This window comes from Maniola jurtina, chromosome 10 (genome assembly GCF_905333055.1).
Source record: "Maniola jurtina chromosome 10, ilManJurt1.1, whole genome shotgun sequence".
Classification (NCBI taxonomy): domain Eukaryota; kingdom Metazoa; phylum Arthropoda; class Insecta; order Lepidoptera; family Nymphalidae; genus Maniola; species Maniola jurtina.
In genome coordinates this window covers 6,343,067-6,364,846 of record NC_060038.1, presented here as the reverse complement: position 1 = coordinate 6,364,846, position 21,780 = coordinate 6,343,067, and the positions used below count along the sequence as shown (strand labels likewise).

The window sequence follows — 21,780 nt, the reverse complement described above, 5'->3', positions numbered from 1 at the left end:
CCTCAATCCTGATGCTGCAGCGGATCTGACCAATCCACGCGGGCGAAGTTGCGGGCATCAGCTAGTAATCATATAAATATATCAGGTATACCTATATCCACTGTTGTAGGTACTACGTAATAAAATTCTTCCAGCATGTAAAAAGTTGCTAAGTTTATTTCGATGCAGGCGTGTCCTATTCCACAACTAAAATGTACCAGTAATAATTTCTATGGCATCAAGTCTGGTATGCACCTACAAGAGCTAGTATTGTGTAAGGATGTGTTCTAGTCTCTATAGTAAATATCTGTGTCAACTGGCGGGTCAATAAAGATCAAACTCATGACCGTGCATCTGAGGTCATGTATCATTCTGCACTTTACTTTATTACCTTGTCTGATTAGCAATTTGACTACTTTCATATCTAAGTATTTCGAAAAAGAAGTGTGATGTTTCAGAGGTTATGTGTGTGAGTTTCTTTATTCCACCATTACTTCTAAATGCCTGAACAGATTTGAATGTAATACTGTATGTGCGATACTGGCTATTTTTTCTTGAAATTCAAAATGGCAGGGTAGACGTTTTCTAATCATTTATTTCTTGTATTCGTACTTATATTTGAGTTAGTTATTTAATCTGTATTGCTCAGATGTCTTAATTTCTCTAAAAAGTTTGTGAATCCCGTTTAGTGATATTCAATTAAGCCTTAAAATATCGTTAGCGCGATGTATATATAGTGTGGACTGTATCTGTGTGTGTAGAGTTGCTGTAACTATGCAACATTAAAATCCTATTTCTAATGGAATTCAAATTAACTGCTAACAGTTATATCAGCTGACACATTTAACAAGAGATTATTTTTGATCACCTTGCAGTAACATCATCATCATAAAATTGGTTTTAATAACCAAATCTATGATCAATCTAACCAAATTACTATAACAATATATCAGTTCTATTGCAAATCGATTTGATAATTTTCGACGATTATTTGACTGCTTCACTTAAGTTGATCAACGACGAGCTTGTAGCAAATTGCCGAGAAGTAGGAAGGAGTGCCGTATTTAGAGACAACTACATATCTACTTTAGTTGCTAAGATAGTATTTAATAGTTGGATAATTATATGCTACACAAGATATAAAACCACCGTCAAGGAATTCTCTCTTTACGACTTTAACACTTCCATACGAAACTGTGTAACAGACTTATTAGTAATTGTTGTGTTCAAACCATGTAGCGATTAATGTATAGACGAATAATATTTTGTAACATGTAATGTAACAATATAACTGCTTCTGGGAAATTAAAACCCCATAAGTCTGTAGGACACTTCACCTTTCACAAATAAAAGATAACAATAACTTTTAACTGAAAAGCCAAGGTTTTATATTTAAACGACATAGTTAATTTATTTCTAAGTATGTGGTTATTTTAACATTAGGTACCTACGTTAAAATTGTACATTTCATCGCCCTTTTCGAATGAGGTTAAGGGACATGAGACGGGCCTGCCCGCGAAATTCAAAAATTTGGTTTTTCGCAATTTGTAAACTAATACGACAACGTAGGCTTATGGCATTTTAATTGCGACAATGGCAGTATCATCCTTACTGGACAGTAAAGGTCCAGTTTAAGAAATTATTTCTAGTATCGACTATTCTCATAAATTAGTCGATACTAGAATTAATTTCTTAAACTCGACCCTTTCAAGTAAAGATTTTTATATAAACCTGTAAAGATGATACTGCCATTGTCGCAATTAAAATACGTTAAGCCTACGTTGTCGTATAGTTTACAAATTGCGAAAAACCAAATTAAATTTGAATTTCGCAGGCAGGCCCGTCGCTTCCAAATTAAACACTAGCCTACAGTCAGCTCTTCTTTCATATCATCAGCCAATATGCACATATTTTTGAACATCTCTTGTCTTCTGTGTCCAATAAACACTGCATTTTAGGTTGTGTTTGTGTATTTTTATCTTGTACTTAATTGAGATTAGGTCTTGAATAGTCGTGAAGAAAAAGGCAGATGATGTCAGTGCCTCTTCTCTCATATTATTAGGTACCTATTCATTTTCGTATCACTTACGTTCTATCCAGAACCTCCTATAGTATTCTATCCAGTAATAAATATCACCACATTAACTGTGTAGCTAGTAGCTACTAAATCACAAGCTTCCAGCCAGCTGTCTGTCAAAACAGATTTTGCATTTTATAAATAGAGGCGACATAAAATTTCATTATTACCCGTCAATATTAATACACTTTTTCATCCTCCAACGTTTGTCTCTTAGCCAAACCAGTAATTAGGTTAGTAAATTTGGAAGCCGGACATAGCACATTGCGTCCAAAGCATCCGCAACGTGTGAATGAACAATATTTGTGCCAAAACCAAAAAAAAGTCGAAGGCGTACAATCCGTCAGACTTGTTTCTGTTCTACTGTGCACTGTGTAAAAAGTTTTATCTTGAAACCTATTTTCGTTTTTTTTTTGTCGCTACGACAGCATCTCTCGTCTCTTTTCTATTGACGCAGCCACGAGAAAAAAAAGGTAGTTACTGTGATCTTCAGTCGGTTGGCTAGATATCTATTGTTCCAGATACAACAACAACAATAGATTAACTCAAAAATCTGAAAGTACCAAGATCGTCATCAACAGCCAATATGAAAACTATCGGAAAAAATACAAGCGTTATTTTGTTACTAATTTTTTTAATTTATTATTGACGTTTTTCAAGTTTCCAAAAAATTACGTAAAATTACGTTTCTTCATCCTCTGGCAATGTTGTCGATGTCTAGGTATTAACGTAAATATTATATAACTAGACAAAAAACCAGTTTATAAATTCCTAATAAATATTCTTTCATTTTCATTCTCGTATTTTCTTTCAAATTAATTAGGTACATCCAGAATAGTTAAAAATAACATGAATTTTTATGAGTAAATCGCCCCGCAATCTCTAAATAGTTTAACAGAGCTCTCTCCGTCACTTACTCCATACAATCGTAGTTCCCATTTCATTTGAATATTAAGCAACCAAAGTCCATGAAATTTTGCAGACATAGTCTAGAAACTAATATCTGTGTCTGTGGTGTTTTAGATTTTTCTAAAAATATGTAGTTTTAAAATTACAGGGGCTCAAAGATTTGTATTTTTCTTTAAAAAAAGGCCCAACTTTGTGCTCGTTTTTCTAGACAACGAAGCAATTTAATGAAATTTGGAAAAACCACAGACCTAGAAAATTTAATGAATATTATGTAGTAAAAAAATTATCGTTATATATTTTATATTGTTATAATTATGTGGGAACTACGAAAACCAGAAATTACACCCAGAAATCTTGAAAATTTCGTGCTGTCTCGATTTGTGCAAGCGGGGTGGTGAAGTGCGGGGGACGACACGTGAAACTGACAGAAACGGACAGTCTAAACACACGGGCCACATTTAGACTGCACCCGACTCCAAACTTGTCGATAGGTCTAACTAAATACATTTCAACTTGCGTTAGACGTATGCGTTACCTACTCAGACGTTGCCTGTAGATAAAAATATGTCTCATGTTTGCTGGCAATAGCGTATGCATCAAACCCTGCAAGTTGCAACTCTCTTGCAACCTATTCCTCACGCAATACGCACAGCTTTAATATTATAATTTTTGACAATGTATACTATATGTAATGCCATATCACAGGTCACTCTCTGATTTATTGCTAACAATTTACTTCCAAATGCAAAGAAATCTAAGTGTGTTGAATTCACACTGCCCAATACCAGGACCTTAAATGACATAAATTCATTGATAAATAATCATATGTTGAAAATAAAGGAGAACCCCGTGTTTCTCGGTATAATGTTAGATGCAAAGCTTCTATGGAACACCCACATATCAACACTTGATGGTATACTCAGCTCTGCTGCTTACACTGTTAGAAAAAATTCGACAGGTACTGACGTGGAAACTGCAAAAATTGTATATTTTGCCTATTTTCACTGTATTATGTCTTACGGACTCTTGCTATGAGATAAAGCGGTAGATATTGAGAAAAAAATGTATTACAGAAAAGGACAGGACGTGCAATTTATAATTTAAAACCGCGCGCTGCCATACAATAAAAATATAAGGAAATAAGTACCTTATCTATTATCTTATAGTAGCTTCTAAATATATTTACAACTAGCTAATGCCCGCAGCTTCGCTCGCGTGGATTTAGGTTTTTAAAAATCCCGATCCTTTCATTTCCCAGAACAAAAGTTGCCTCTCCGTAATAGCCCGTCCCCGGGATGCAACTTGTTTCTGTATCACGTAAGAATATTTAAACGGATTATCCTTTTCAAATCCCGAGGGATCACCAGGATTTAGGAATGCAATTTCTTACAGCATCAGGGTTGAGGTCAACGGCAAAGTGTTTACTTGGTATAGATACCTTCAATATCAATTAATAATCGACACTTTTTAAATCCCATTAGCTTTAGTAGTCAGGTCCCCTGCAACATCAGGATTGAGGAGTTGGAATCCAAATTTTTTATTGAACAATGTCGCAAACTTTCTTTATCGATTAAAAAAACTACCCAAAATTACGCAGTTAGGTTACCTGCCAAATTTCATGGTTTTGAGTCAACGGGAAGTACCCTAGAGGTTTTCTTGACACACACGACAGACAGAGAGATAGACAACAAAGTGATCCTATAAGAGTTCCGTTTTTCATTTTGAGGTACGAAACCCTAGAAAACGTAGGAACGGCATTCCGAACCAGTGGTAAATTTTTCTGACCATCCAAAAACACTTTGAAGTTTACCTAAAAGTTTACAGGAATAAAAATTTATCATTGTATTCCATTCCATTTCATTCTATTCCATTCTGTTCAAAGATAAATAGATAATAAAAATATTTGTCACCGAAACAATAATTTACGATACATCGACCAATATCAATTTTACTGATGACAATCTGACTATTACCAAAGTGAACGACTACTATAATATCTATTATATACGACTAACATAATATGTATTATAAATTGTGTGCCGTTTGCATTCTCACTAGGTTCTCATTAAGTTTGTTTTATTTGGTTAAACTTTCTGGCATTTATATTGTTATGACGTTTAATTGGCAAACAGTCTGTTTATTGGCTGAAACTCAAAAATTCAGCCAATCACAACAAAGAAAATATTGTAATAATGATTGATGCAGCTTTCTGTAATTGAAAACAAAATATTTGACATTAACTTGAATGTGACAGTGTTTTCCGAATAGGGTTGCCAGAGGCCCCGTATTTTACTGGTTACCCCGTATGTCAGGATAGAGAAACCGGTAATTATGAAAATAAAATACGGGGCAAATAAAACTAAATATTTTTAGGGTTCCGTAACTCAAAAGCAAAAAGAACTCTTATAGGATCACTTCGTTGTCTATCAGTCTGTCTGTCTTTCCGTCTGTCCGTCTGTCCATCTGTCCTTCTATCCGTCTGTCATGTGTTCATGAACAAATATTAGTATTTTCAATTTTCAAAGTAAGATAACTACATATATCAAGTGGGTTATCATATGAAAGGGCTTTACCTGTTCATTCTAAAACAGATTTTTATTTATTTTTATGCATATTTTTTTTAATGCATAACAGTTTTTGATTTCTCGTGTAAAATGTCGAAAAAAATACCCGAATCGGAACCCTCGGTGCGTGAGTCTGACTCGCACTTGGCTGGCGAAACCGAACACTGACGTTATGTCCAGTAGAAAGAATATTTTCCTTTTGCGGCAATGCGTAGCCGAAACCCACTCGATATTGATCATGGTCGTAGCCAAGGCGGCGGGGCTTGGTTTGAGGATGTTAGCCTTTTTTTATACAAGTTAGCCCGTGACTTTAATCTTTTCTAGTGGTAAGTGATGATGCAGTCTAATTTCTTGGCCGTTAGGGCCATACTAACCATATAACTAGCCATGACCGAAGCCTCCCACCAGACCAGAAATTTAGAAATGGCGACTGCGCCTGGGAAGCCGTCAAAAACCTAAGCCTAAAATAATACTTACACTATTTCTTGCATTTGCTTACCAATTTTTTTTTGGAAATATATCAAACATTTCGCGCTCACTTCACTCGCGCTTTGAATTTGTATTACTTGGTGTAAGCCCCGCAATTTCGTTTGCATGAATTTAGAGTTTTAAAAATTCCGTGGGGGATTTTCCGGGCTAAAAAGTTTATGTCTGGGATGCAAGTTACCTCTGAATAGTAAGTACCAAAATTTTGGTAAAGAAGATGGGCCGTGAAAGGGTAACAAATAGATAGGCAAATAGATATACTGTCGTATTTGTAATATTAGTATGGATAGGGAGCTTTAAAAATAAAATCTTGCTATGGCTAAACTCGTTTCCCTTTCACTTTAATTCTTTCTGTAATTGAACCAAAAACACTTACGCTCACTGCGCTCGCGCTTTTTTATTGTTGTATTTTATCTCACTGTCAAATTGAAAGGCGAAATTCCACTAACCAGGTAATTAGCCCATAAAGTTGAGCGAATGTTATTTTCCTCATGACAGGATTCAGTTCCGGCCCTGATAAAACCTCTCCCGAAATCGATTCCTGGCTACGGCCATAGTATTGATACTGTGAAGGTGGAATTACAAGTTAAATGTAAATTTAAGTTAAAATGCAAAGATTGTATGCACGAAATGTATAACATTTTGCTTTACAAAACTAGAGTTTTTAAAAGCTATTTAAATAAATAAATCTTTTATTTAAAATCACATTGCAAACACAGTTCACCAATCAAGACACGGCAACATACAGAGAAAAAATACAAAACTTACAAATAAACTGAAATATCTAAATAGGCTTTCCATGCATTTCAGAGAGAACCACCGCCTATTTCTTCAAATACTTCAAATTTTTAAATTTCTTCAAATCTAAACCCCGTATTTTTGATGGTGGTAGCCTGTAAATCAAAAAGAGGCAGGTGGCAACCCTACTTGCCACATGACATTACAGAATGAAAAATTGTTTTCATTACTCGGTAAGCCTACTGCCATAGTTTCACAGAAAGTGTGACGTTAGTTGTGACCTCTGATTGGTCGACTCTCTTTCACTATTTGCTAAAATTGATGATTGCAACAACAATTTTTTCTTTTTTGTAATCAAAAACAGAACACGGACGTCATACAGGTTGACTAATTGCAATCATTTCTGACCGGCTAACATTGTTCCGCTAGTGGCTCAAACTCACTGTCGCAGCAAGAACATGGTAAATTCAGCCAATCACAGCAATTAGAATTGGTTATCACAAATGCACCGATCTAGGAACCGAGAATACACGAACCAGGGCAGATAGAGATGAGAACAATAATATCATACGTAGGAAATCGACGGGGGATCGTTGACAATGATCCTCTTAATAAGACTTTCATACTTGCTTTGTGCTTTCAATTGTCTTTAACGATTCGTTTCGTGACTCGTGTCATTTTAGAACCATTAACTAAAATTTCGTGACTGATACAAAATACAAAGCTTGTTAACCCATTACTCAAAACCGAGTTAGTATAATTAATAGGTCTGAAGGTGCCTGAAGTAGATAACTTTCGTTAAATGCTAGCTAGTAAACTTCATAATAATATTATAATGAGTTTTTAACACAAAATATGATGTGCCTAAACGAAATGTGTAGGAATAACTAGGTATATTTGTTGTTTTCAATTGATCTTGTACAACTATTCTATTCTATTGATCTACTAAGACTTAATTAAATAATGTAGACAAAAACATTTATACTTCCTTATTATATGTATAGTGTGTTTTCGTTACATAATTTTCAAGTGACAGTTGACAAGTAAAGGTCATTGACTTTCCTATTCTTAGTGTGGACCAATTTGGACATATGTAATAATATGTAGTTCATGTGTTCCTACATAAGGGCATGTATCTACTTACGATTATATAAATAAATTAAAATAAAGGTTTGCAGGCGCACCTATGTTTAATGCGTAAATAATGCTGATATGGAGTAGTAGGTACGCTTTATTTGCGCATAAACATTAAACAGTATGTAGTAGGTAGCACAATATACATATTTCATAAGTCAAAGCTTGCTTTAAACTGAAGGTACATTAAACACTTAACCAATTCGAATTTCCATATTTCTGTCAAAGTTTCTAGCTACTAAAGGTTACACTGAATGAAATATTATCTTAAATTACAATTAATAAAATAGATACATGGAAACTGGAAAGCCATCTAAATCGCATGATTTGTAAACATGCATATTATGTGACGGCTAAGTTGAATTAATTATGACATAAGACTTCCATGTATATACTCCTAGCTTAACTTTAAATGGCACTATCGCCCACGGCACATATCGGTAAGGCACGTCGTGACCAATCTGTACATTCCTCCACAACAAAACTACTCTTTATACGCTTCTGGGAAAGTACACCTTATTACAATGCAGTAGTTACCAGAATCCTGATCATGTGCGAAATATTAGCGTGACAGATTGTGGGGCCATTACCTGCTAAGAAATTAACCCATCATATTGCAATATAGATGGTTAATACACTTGCATTTAGGTAATAAGTAAGTAGGTACCTTCTATCTAATCAACACGATCAGTAGTGTCAATAGTTAAAAATTATTTAGATACTTACATTATTTATATGGATAAACCTAACCTGGATCATGAGCTCATATTAATGCTTGAAACTGCGGTAGGTAAAATTATAACGCCCAATAAATCTGCTTATAAATCCGGAGATGTTTTCTTTTCAAAACGTTTTATGCATATATCCATGAGTATAACTTTGCAGAAGATCCAATCTGAGAAATCAAAACAGTCTGAGTAAGTGCATCGCACATGTTTTTATGAAGTCGGGAATAGCTGAAAAAACACAAGCGCTTTTAAAGGGTAGGTATCTTTAAACAATCACATCGTTGATGATACAATGAACCGCGTTCAGATTTAAGATGAAATATCAAATAATTCAACGAGTCTTGCTAATGAAATCTAAGTTTATATTAGCAGAGACAACAAGTGTAGATTAAAAATTCATAACACCCCCGACAAGTGAAGGTTACAATAACTAGAAAAGAGCTGATAACTTTCAAACGGCTGAACCGATTTTCCTGGATTATAGCTAAGAACACTCGATCAAGCCACCTTTCAAACAAAAAAACTAAATTAAAATCGGTTCATTAGTTTAGGAGCTACGATGCCACAGATAGATACACAGATACACACGTCAAACTTATAACACCCCTCTTTTTGGGTCAGGGCTTAATAAAATAGTCTTATGTTTTTACACAGTAGCTAGTAAAATGCATCCTGTAAAGGAAAGTAGTTTGCTTCAAAGTGTCTAATTTCCGTAGTCGAATTTAACTGTAAGATGTAAATAGTCCACGCAGCTTGTAATACTGGCTCAGGCTGAAATGCAATTGATGTTTATCGATTAGATGCGCCGACGGCTTGGGCGTTTCCAATGTAGAAATGATTACTTATGTACATTTATAAATCAAATTATTTCTATATCGGATCGATATAAATAAAAAATAAAAGACTGTTAAAACAGTTTGATTTTGTAATAGAATGAATGGTCTTTCTGTTGCAGCCTACTTATCAATTTATACATCTAAGTTTGTTTCAAGAAAATCATTTTTAAAGCATAAGTACTGCATCGTCGATAGCGTGTAAAATCAAAATAATCGAAATGTTATTTTAGAATCAACAGACGTCCGTTGCTTGAATAAACATATGGAAATGGAGCATGAATTTTAGATTGCCCGGTTGAATATCCTTGGCGTAGGTATAAATTTTTAGGAAGTGCTTCCGCGCAACTAGTCTTAACTCTTGGGAGTTGAGGCACAACGGATATATTATCTTGTACCAGCTGTAACACTAATTCAAATTGAGTTATGATCAACTGGGAAGCATTTAGAATGCCTAACCTACATTCTGTTGCGACCACCGTGTTAATTGGTACTGGGCAATCAGCTATGACCGTGGCGACCCCTTTGCCACGATTTATATCAGTCGTCTATTCAGAACCTCTTAATCTTTCTTGTATTGCAGTGTATTTATCCATACTATTCATATTCAATATTATACTTAACTGCGAAAGTGTATCTCTCAGTCTGTCTGTATTGCTGGCTTTTCACAGCCCATCCGTTTAACAGATTTTGACGAAATTCAGAACAGAAATAGCATCTTGGGACGGACATAGGCTACTTAATTTCTGTCCCGGAATATCAAAAAGTTCCCACGCGATTAATCCACGTTTACGAAGTTGTGCCATCTTAATAATATTTATTATTAAGATGGCACCCTCTTATACCCTACCCTCTTATTAGTAGTCTTTAATAATATTTATTTCATTTTCATTTCCATTCACATTAATCAATACATTTACATCAATACTAATTACGTGAATATAATACGAGTCATGGTATCAAGACTAATAACAATTTTGAATCTCTCTTACGTTATTATCATTTTGCGTTAGGGCGTTTGTGCAATCGTTCGTATTCATATCTAGTGGGGTATCATATGAAAGGACTTTACCTGTACATTATAAAACAGATTTTATTTATTTTTTATGCATAATAGTTGTTGATTTATCGTGTAAAATGTCGGAAAAATAACCGAGTACGGAACCCTCGGTGCGCGAGGGTTCCGTTCGCACTTGGCCGGTTTTTATTTATATGTTCGCTTGGGCGTAGTTAAATACCGTTGTAAATTATGATCCGTGTTTTCTAAAATACAGTAATCACTTTTGTCATGAAAATATCAACTGGTTGTGAGAAAACACATGTGGGCGCGTGGCCAAGTAGTGCGACAGCGACGCTTTTTCAACATGGCTGCTGCGGCGGCGTCTCGTTCACCTCAGCTTTATTTGCACTTGGGTAAAATAAAGTCGCTTTTGTTATTGACAGGCGACAGACGTTTTGAAGTTTACAATCTTCCGTGCGAATTCCTAATTTATACCTTGAGGTCTTTGCCAAATATTTTAAGTGACGCTGAGCTACCTAGGTGTTACGTAGATAAAGTACCTAGCTTAAATAACATATTTTTTTATTTAGAAAGAAATGTATTAAATACCAAGCGGTGATAGTTTAGTGGTATCGGCGTCCTATTCAGGAGGTCGGGGGTTCGATTCCGGGCACGCATCTCACTTTTCGAAGTTATTTGCATTTTGAGCAATTGAATGCCACTTCAACGGTGAAGGAAAACATCGTCAGGAAACCTGCATGCCTAAGAGTTTTCCATTATGTTCTCAAAGGTGTGCGAATCCGCCAATCTGCACATGGTCAGCGTGGTAGACTATGGCCTAACCCTTTTCATTCTGAGAAGAAACTCGTGCTCATTGAGCCGGCATAGGTTGATCATGATGATGATGGTGATGTATGAAATACACATCGGTGATGCCCAGCCGAAACTCTTGCGCACCTAGAAAGCTGAAATTTTGCTCAGAGGTTCTCTCAATTACGTAGACAAGGAATAGGGCCGGATTTTTCTTAGTCACGGGAGCGAAGCCGTGAGTAGTTGCTAATTATTATTATTAAATAACTATAAGAAATGAAAATGTTAGTTGATTTTAAACGAACAAGCAAATATTAAATTTCAAATAATACAGAGTAAGCCGAAATATTTATAGGGCGTATAAAATCAAACATGAAAGAGAAGTTTCGTAACGATTTCGCTATAATCTCATAACCATCAAATAAAGACATGGACTTATTTCATGTTATTCTAGCTGTACAGTTTTCTATAAAAACGGTTAACATGAAAAAAATTCACAGAATGAAACTAAGTAGTCACTACTAGTACATACCTACATATTTATAAAAATCAGTCTTGCGAAATATTCCTTCCTAATTGGTTACTATAGTTTTTTTATTTTATTTTAACAGTATTTTAATTGGTGGATACATTCAAATATTATCCTTTATTTTACTCCCTTAAGTGTTGTGACGTAATTGAGTAGTAATGTTTGAATTGGCAAATAGTTCGAATAGCCAATAAGTAAGTGTATGTTGTACCTACTACATCAAAACTTAGATATTCGGTGTTTTCGTATTTTATGTCTACATTTGAAAAATTCTTTGTATGCTGCACTCAAATAGTTGCTGCAATAAAAACTTAGTTATTAGTTACAGCAACATAGTATATTAACTAAAAGCAATAACATATTCAAACAATTTACGCGCTGTCACGCTAAACAATCCAATGTGACACGTGTGACCAAACTTTAGGCTTAATTTTATCCACCATTTACTCCTAAGCATTTCGAGGTTCATCAGAAATTACGAACGCGAGTCGTATGGAAAAACAACTATGATATTATGTGTTCCTTGGCTCTATTCCAGTTGTTCCATTTCTTACTTTGTAGACGGGAGAATGATAGCCGTTCACGGTTCGTATACGTCGAACTGACCACGGCTTTGATGCTGGAGAACGAGGTTGTGGTCTTATGTACTGTGTTCGTACTGTTCCCGAGTATACGTGCTTGCTCGAAGCTAGATTTCTGCATTAACGCCGGTAGTTAAACCAACTGTTACGCAGTTAATGTTCAAATACAAGGCAGCGTTTTGTAGGTAATCAATGTTTGTGCGTTTTCCGGTATGCGTTGACTTTTCTCGAACACTTATTGACTAACAATTGTTAAATGTGTTCAGATATTTATATTTTTCTTTCTTCTATTACAGTTCAACTTTGTGGGAAGGATTCTTGGACCCAGAGGTATGACGGCAAAACAGTTAGAACAAGAAACTGGATGCAAAATTATGGTCAGGGGCAAAGGATCTATGAGGGATAAGAAAAAGGTAATTTTTTATCGAAATCTTGAATGCCTCTACAATAAAACTACCTATCTTTACAATATTAATCTCTTTTTTATTATATTTCACGCAGCATCAATCGGAATGCAAGTCAGGTTTATTTATACAATACTTTTTACTAAGAGATTCCTTAGAACCATGCGTCAAGTGAATTCCATGAAGCTTCTAAGATCCTTTTAGAGGATTTAACGTGTCAGTATTTCAAATTAATTTTGCGCTACTTGTTTTGAACTTAAAATATCTAGTTGTTTTAGTCATCCTAAATCCTGTTATATTTCGTCTTTATTCATGTTTACGAGCGTTTTTGAAGTACTATGCATTCTTGGCACTGGTGTTCCTTTTTCTAACGGAATTATTTCGTTCATATAAATCGGGATAAATGTCTTCTATATATTACGTGTCCAATGATTTACTGCTTGGGCGTATTCCAGGAGGATGCGAACAGGGGGAAGCCAAATTGGGAGCATCTGGCTGACGACTTACACGTCCTGCTCACAGTCGAAGACACGGAGAATCGGGCGAAGATAAAGTTGGCCAGAGCCGTTGAAGAAGTCAAACGCCTTCTAATTCCTGTAAGTTTTTCCATATTGCTGAATGTGTAGCCATAATCTTAGATCAGGGTGCGTTTGATAATCCCGTAACGTTAGTTTTAAGTAAACTCAAAGTATAATCACCATTACATAACTTTTATCTACTAAGATTTGATCTGTTTATTACTCTAAGTAATTTATTTGATAGGGCTACAAGTTTTAGTGAAGTGACTTCTGTGATCGACTAAAAATGACGAGTAATCCAGGTTTGAGATCACACTTATCATCAATCGGATTCAAAAGATGTAATAAGGTCTGTGATAATAACCAGGATCGCAAGGAGTAAAGGCAAAAGGTCTGATTCGGACTTCCAAAATTAGTTACCCGTCCAGTTACTAACTTGGGTCAATATATCAGAACCATAGCCGTCATTGTCGTCATCAACAGACAGATCTCCACTGCTGAGTATAGTATCTTGTAGGGAGTTTCACACGCCACGATCTTGCGATGCTTGAATCTATAAGCTACTTGTATGATGCCGCCTGTTCATCTAATGGTGAATCTGCCAATGCTGAACTTTCCGGTGCGAGCTTGCCATTCCAACATCTTCGGACCCCAAAGACTATCAGTTTTTTGAACTTTGTGCCCTTAGCCATTGGCACTTCAGCGTCGCAATTCGTTGAGTTATGACAGCTACTTTGGTTATTCCATGCAACAACCAGCAAACCAGAACCACTCGAGTGATATTATGCGCTTACGCAACTAGGTCACACCATCCATAAACAATTTTCAAATGATCTTAAATTATGTCACCAAATTATTTACATTGTTTACTTCATTTCTTACTCGTTTCAACGATGAAATAGTTGGGTATAGCTACTTTTTTTATTACATATATTATTATAATAGAAATAGTCTTGGAGTTTCTAATAAATTACGTCTACGACCGAATCTTTTTTTACTAGACATCTAAAAAACTTTGTTATCCGAGCCAACGTTCCCATTTCTCCAAGTTCGCTCGTGTAAGCTTTAAAAATATTATCTAGCTATTTTCTCTCTCCTAAAACCGTTAAGTATTTCAAATCGCACTTGCCGTTTATTAAAAGAAATAGGTCATGACCAACATTGGATAGAAGCGGGCATTGCTTTGCGGAAGTCCATGATACACAAGGAACAAAATTTTGCTATAATAATCCGCTAAAACTGGAAAATCGATATAGTACAACGCGCAGTGCCCTCACAATGCTAAACTTGCAAGAAAAGCAAGTCACTAAGCAAGCAAGATGAGCCACCACCACACAAAACCACAAAAATCTTCTAAAACATACTTAACGTACGTTTCACTCCGCCACGAAGCATCTTCAGGCAATGTACCTAAGTACTACCTATACTTTACTTAATCGACAATTACCAAGTAAAGTTTCATCTCCTGAGGATGCTCTGGCGTCAGAGTAAAACGTGGGTACGTTGGGTTCGTTTTTAAAACATTTCATACAAAATGTCCGCAAGATAGGTGAAGGTTTCAAGACCCACCCGATGTTTTATCCGGCATGCTTAGGTCCTTTAGGACTTCAGTGAAAATTAATAAAAGTTTCTATAAAGTATGTCATATGTTTTCAGCAAGCGGACGGTGAAGATGAATTAAAGAAACGCCAGCTCATGGAACTGGCCATCATAAACGGCACATACCGGGATTCTACCACGAAAGCCGTCGTGCCCGTCAACGGTCAGTGCCTAATAAGTATGGTCCCTTTTATGTTTTGTCACTAACTTACTTTAAGATACTCACATAGTATTATTAAGTAAAGTATTATTATTTCAGTAGGAACTCTTTAATTTTCCGGGATAGAATGTATATAGCCTATGTCCTTATCCCGCATGCAAGCGATCTCTGAACCAAACGTCGAAATCTGTTAAACGGATTTGCCAGGAAAACGTGACAGACAGATTTATACATAATATTTGTATGGATTGAGCTAAGATTAATAGTATAAAAAACGGAATTTTGAATTTTCTTTATAGCACCAGCCATTTAAAGTTACTCGCAAAAGCTCGTTTTCCAAGATGGCGGCTGACGTAAGCCCCAACCTCGATGTTCTAAAACCTTATTGGTCTGTAAAGTAACTAACAAATGGGTTTATCAATAATATTTTACATTGAAATAATTCATGATTTTGTTATTTACATTCTTGTTTTATATTTATCAAGCATATAATATATCCGTGTATTCATCTTTGTGATTAATATTTATTAATGTTTAGGTATTGTCAACTTTTGTCCTAAGTCCGCAAGAATGAGTCATCACGCAAACGTTAAGATGACTAACTGACTGACTAACTTAATTGATTTGTGGCATGTTACGGTTGTTAACCATTAACGTGGGTGATTTCATTGCAATCATTACGATAGAACTTTGGGTAGGTACTGACTGTATTTCTGTAAGCTATTTGAGGACGCTTTTACAATCACAAAGACCATGGAAATAAAGTACAGCGTCTACCTACTATGACTAGCTGTAACTAATTATTTCGATGCAAAAACGGTAAATCCCTGTAGTTTTGATATAGGTACCTATTTGAAATTGTAATAGGGGTACGGTTAACCGATATCCGGTTAGTGTTAAAATGAAAGGCATGATAACAGGATTATTTTGTTCAGTTAAAAATATTAAACAAAGGTCTGATATTAAAGAAAGGTGCGATTGTCTTGAGTGGGACGGGTAAAGTTTTGAAGCTAACAAATGAAAATCTGAGTATTTATTCTTACAGTTTTTAGATACTCCCTCGAATTTTTCCCCTTGCTTGTCAAGCTTGTATGCCTATACTCGATGATGTCCGATGCTTCGTTCGCGTGTTAGATTTTTTTTAATTCTGTACAAAATTTCATCAAAATCGGTTAAATGGGTAACAGACAGACAGACACACTTTCGCATATTTGTAATATTAATATGGAAGGATGGATAGAAGTCGATTGTAGGTGTAATAATTAAAGTGCGAGACCACAGCTAAAATTCACGTCCAATTGACTCAATTCCTCATCAACATGTATTTATGATCTTTAATCCGATTGTAAAAGCGTCACATATCAAAGACCGATAACTAATGTAACAATTATTGCTAGCCATTGATAATGACGAGGGATCCACAGCTGATGAAGAATGGAGACGCGTCGCTGCAGAAACTCAGCGGCTGCTTGGGCCAGGGGGCGGAGTGGGCAGTGTGGCTTTGCGTAACCCCGCGCCGCTCGGTGCTCCGCTGATACTGTCCCCGCGCATGTCTGCAGCCCCCGGGGCCCAGGCGGGACTACTGAACGGAACGGGGGCTGGCGCCGCAGCAGGCCTCCTGTCCCCTGGCGAACCCTCGCACCAGCTGATCTACGCGTCGCCGTACGCAGACTACGCCAACTACGCGGCGCTGACGGGCAATCCGCTTCTCACTGAAGCGTACGCCGCCGCTGACCATACGGGTGGGTTGTTCGCCCGCTGATCTTTTAATTAAACAAACATTCGACAACATCTTTTGTTTTTTGTACTTCCTAGTACAATTTTTCGCGTTTGAAAACAATTTTACTGTCGGCCACGCCACGCGACGCGTGTTGTATCATCTCAATTTAAAGGTACCCCACCCCATCTATGCGACGTGTTTTCGCCGTTAAGTTTCGATATTATAACTACAAAGTGAAAAAGACTCAAAACTCTTTGTTTACGATCAGTCTATTAATTTATACTCATAATATTTTCTCTAACAGTAGTTCTGAGGAGGAATCTGACATCGAATTTCGTTTTTTGAAGCAATAATTTGTACTTGGGTTACCTATACATAGTTATTAGTTATTGAGAATTAGATTTGTGAATAAAGAAGGAAGCAAAAGTTGACGAACATATTTTTGGTACACAGAAAACTTTTAGATGTTATCGAATGTTACTAAAATACTAACGCTAAAGGTATCGGGTTGACTTAAAACGTCCAGTAGACTCCAAAATGTAGTCATTATCTTTTTAGGTAGGTAATAGATACGCGAATATTAAGCTAAGATAAATTGAATATTCTTTGCATTAAGTGTTACAAGTTTAAAGTACCTTTAGGTATTTAACAGCATGTTATATAGCTCAGTCGTTTGAGAGCATGCCTATTTTCAGTGTTCAAATTTGTTGTTAAGCTTAGCTTGTCTTGCCCTTTTAACACCCGCCTTCAAACCCCATTAAATGAACCTATAATAGTCCATGATAGTTGAATCGAGAATATTTTGTGCAATATTAAGGAATAGGATAGTGAGAATCTATAATAATTTTGAGACAAATTAAAAAACGCACACAAATCGTTGAACTCTGTCTCAAAGATAAGGCTATAAAATAGAACAATATGGTATAAATAATAATCTGTAGGAAACCAATCAAAGATTAACAAAATATCGGTAGATGTGGAAAACTAACAGACTAATTTTGTACACTTAGCTTCCTGAATTTTATTAAAGAAATGTTTTAATGGGGTTGCAGCGTCGAGATACCTACTTGCTGGCTTTTGACATTGGCCACAAATGCAGACCACCATAAGATACGGCAGGCTTCCAACTTCACCGTTTCGGCCTTCGCATCATTTTTAGGACCCAGCATTTAGTAGGCGAAAACAACCTTGCCACAGACTAACTATTATAAACGTATAACTTTTTTTTACTAGTCTCACCGTTAGTCTCATATTTAAAAAAAAAGTAAAGACAGAATCGGCTAACTTTGATACTTATCTAAACAAAAACTTTTTTTTTATATTTAAATTTTAATAGAATAATATGTTTGCAAACCTAGACTTCATAAATTAATTAATTAATTGCTTAGTTAAAAATAGACTTTGTCAAGGTTATTTTTATGCGTGCTGGCTGGGTCTTCCGTCCCTGACAGATTTTCACACGCCTCTTATAAAGTCATAAGAGCTATTAACGTAGTTTAAGTATTAAAATAAGGACGATTTAGTTTAGTAACTCGAACATTATTGTACCTACGTTATGTTTTTAATTTTAAAAACCGACTTTGTTTTTTCTCTTTAGCTGTTTTGTACAGTCATACAAAGTATATTTTGTTTCCGAACGAACAAAGATTTATTTATTATTATCATAAATTATTATTTTAATCAAATATTTATTGCAAATTTTATTTTACCGTTGTAATAGTATTTTATATTATGGCAGTTGGTGATTTACGTAAACGATATCGAGTATCGAGTATAGAGAGCACTTTTGCAACTGCCAGTTAATTTCTCTAGTTACCGATATTACACATACAATTAGGTAATTAGTAGTTTGGATTATATTATTATGCAGTAAATATTTATTTATATTTTATTACCTACAACACTCTATAGTTGCATCGAACAAAACACCATTCTCTATTGTGATAACCCTCGCTTGTAATACCACTAATCTATTAACAAAATGTGTCCACACATAACGTTATATTTTGGATCGTCGTCGTATAAAAATAACAAAGTTATATATCTACACACATAACGCGCATGCATTGTGATCTGATCCTTGTTAGATTTTTCCGTATGTGATTAACATAAAGTGTTATTTTTTTTATTAACACTTAAAACTTCTGAATAACAATATTGTTCAGACAAACAATCCAGTGATTACAAGCAAAAGGGACCAAATAAAAAATAGATTTTTTACAACAAACAACACAAATGTTATATTTTAACTAAGCATTAACAACACTGACTACTAAAAATATTACAACCATTTAAATTGTAGACATGAAAAACAACATTCTAGACAAATACAAATTTTCCACATTATAACGATAGCGTAACATTATTTTTAAAATAACTAAAAGCATGCGAACGAAAATGTTATATTATTGTAATAACATTTAAGTCGTAATTTATTAATTTATTAGCCATAATATTATTATATTTATGAACATACCATAGGATTAAGTATTATTTTTATCTTTTAAAGATTTAGTTTAGGAAAGAGTGAGCTTTATGAAAAGAACATTAATCAGCCGTTAAGTATAGGTATTAACTATACTGTATAGGTATATTCACAAATATTTTTGTCCAAATCATATTATTTAAAACAGACTTTCACTTGTACCTTGAGCGGCTGTATAAATACCTGAGATATTAATGTTTTATTTTGTCTTTCCAAAGCAATACAATTTATTATTGGTAAATTCTAGGCGTTAGGTATGCATAATAATAGTATAAATTAGTCATACTGCCAAAACTACTCGTCGTTAAATATTAAATAATACGAACACAATATGTTGGCAGTATTTTTCATTATGTATCTTGCAAATCAAAGGTACTATGATTAAACTAATGAGATTAAATTTCTTTTCAGCATTTATTTTTATCGGCTACCCAGGTTGTTAGATATATCGATTTAGAATGCAGATTATTTAAAATCAAACCTTTTTTTCAAACTTTCTCTTCATTCCTTTACTAACATTATTTTAATTTGTTTAGCTATTTGGATTTTTAATGTAGCCTGGGCATGCCATTGGATGCCTATTGGTTGGAAGTTTATAGTGCTGTATTCAGACACAGATGATAATGTCCTATGCCGCTAGGTCTCGTGCGGCGGGCGGGTCGGCTGGCGCAAGTGAGGGAGCACCCTTACCAGCGCACTGCCTTACCAGCGCCTTAATTCCCGCGAAACGCTCTCACGCCGCCATTTTGTTCACAAGGTGAGATGCGCGCGTGCACGCATGCCTTACCATGAATACGCTTGCATACACATCCGTGTTATCGAAACCTTCAAGTGACTTATCTACCGTTGAATCTCAATCAAATAATAACTCGATACGTCACTTGATGGTTTCAAAGCTTTGTATTTTCCTAGTGCGACACGCTGAAGTAGCTAGCAATCATATTCGTCGGTAAGAATGCGTGAGTGCCTTCGCTTCGTCGTCTCTCTGTGTCCTTATTTTTATTGTGTACTTATTAGTTAAGTTTCCGAATAGTTTGTACGAGGAATGATATTATGCCCATCACTACTTCATACCGGATCTGAAGTGACACCGCATAATTTTAACTGTGATTTTTATATTTCTTTTTTTTTAGATTTTTAAACCTGTTACATGTTGTGATGCGAGGCGTTATAACAGTGTTGTTTTTGAGATATTTTATAGTGTTTCGAAGTTAAACATCAGCGTTACCAAATTTGATAATTTTACGCTCTTAATGCTGCTGTTGTAATTTAATATCACAACATGTGCCTTTCTGAGAGTCACGTATGCATTATTTATACAAATAGCGTTCTTTCTAGTATTGTTTAGAAATATATTCGAGGGGAGAAGGATTGTAATTCCAGTGATAATTTAAGTGTTCTTAGTTCAAGTTTCAAATAAAGATTTAACCCAGCTGTCGTGTTCAACTTAGCCAAAATCTTACGCCGGTGCTACATTCGGGTTGTGAAATCCTTCTTTCCCAAGTTTCGCCCAGTATTAGTCAAAGGAAAGAGCATTTTCTGAATTTGTGCCATCGCTCCAGTATTAATCAAAATGCCCCATCCTTTGACTTATGTGACTTTTTTTTATATTCATCACAAGTTTTCTTAGTCAATATAAGATTTTTATATGAAGTTTTAAGCTAGTTGATTCTATATTTGCCTTAGGTATTATTTTACTTACTTTCGTATTTGAAAGTCTTTTAATATAAGATTTTTTGCACTTGTGTCCTTGTGGATTTTTGAAAGGTCTTCGAAGGCCTATTACGTAATCTCACGCTTTATTTGCAATGAATTTTGGATACCATTGCTATCCATAATATAATATATTATCAAAACAGAGATTTATAAGAGACGATGTTTGTGTAAAGTATTTTTCTCGATTTTTAATTGTAAATATTAAATGCATTTTCAGAAGATATACATGCAATAAACTGTCTGAAATTTTCAACGTGCGTTTTTTTATTTATAGCTCGGACAGGATCGCGATTGTTTCAATTAAAGTTTTTTACAATTTTGAAAACAATGAGTTAATAAAGTTGATGACGTGCAGTCGATTTGGTGAATTGTAGCCTCACACAACTAACATGCAACTCCACAAGGCCAAGTCCCCGTATATTGACACAATAATTACGAATCGCACTGTCATAACTGCTATCGTCACTGCAGATTTATTTGTAGCTATGTATTTATATTATATGAGTCACTAACATGCAAATATGTAACGACATTATGGATACGTATCACAAACTTATTAACAACTTTTAAATGAATGCTATCATATACAATTATTATTGAATTTGCAGCGATGTGTTAATTAAATAACTTACATACTTGCATCGGGGTGTAATGGTTATACATAAGTGATAAATTTATTACCTATGCTTGTTTGTTGTGGGCAGCCTTCGACACGGGCGCGTACTGCGTCGCACTTCCAGCGTGTCGAACACTGTTCTCTGGGAACTATTGGGCATTTAATAATATACTGTAGATTATCATTATCATACT

The 21,780-nt window shown here is 35.2% G+C and overlaps 1 protein-coding gene across 6 annotated transcripts in view; it reads left to right on the top strand.

The window, feature by feature from the left end:
* LOC123869034 (protein held out wings) overlaps window positions 1-21,780 on the top strand; it is an 83,503-nt gene that overhangs the window by 56,475 nt on the left and 5,248 nt on the right. Inside the window, exons 3-7 of one of the 6 annotated variants that reach the window (XR_006796807.1) lie at window positions 12,665-12,781; window positions 13,228-13,368; window positions 14,947-15,052; window positions 16,447-16,791; window positions 17,822-20,011. Coding sequence is in view for 5 of the 6 variants with exons in the window: in XM_045911762.1 (XP_045767718.1) it covers window positions 12,665-12,781; window positions 13,228-13,368; window positions 14,947-15,052; window positions 16,447-16,791; window positions 19,895-19,971 (786 nt within the window). In the remaining variant the exon portion in view is untranslated. Of the gene's footprint in view, window positions 1-12,664; window positions 12,782-13,227; window positions 13,369-14,946; window positions 15,068-16,446; window positions 16,792-17,821; window positions 21,224-21,780 lie in introns of those variants that run through there. The other 5 variants (XM_045911762.1, XM_045911761.1, XM_045911765.1 and 2 more) reach the window with 5 other exon arrangements.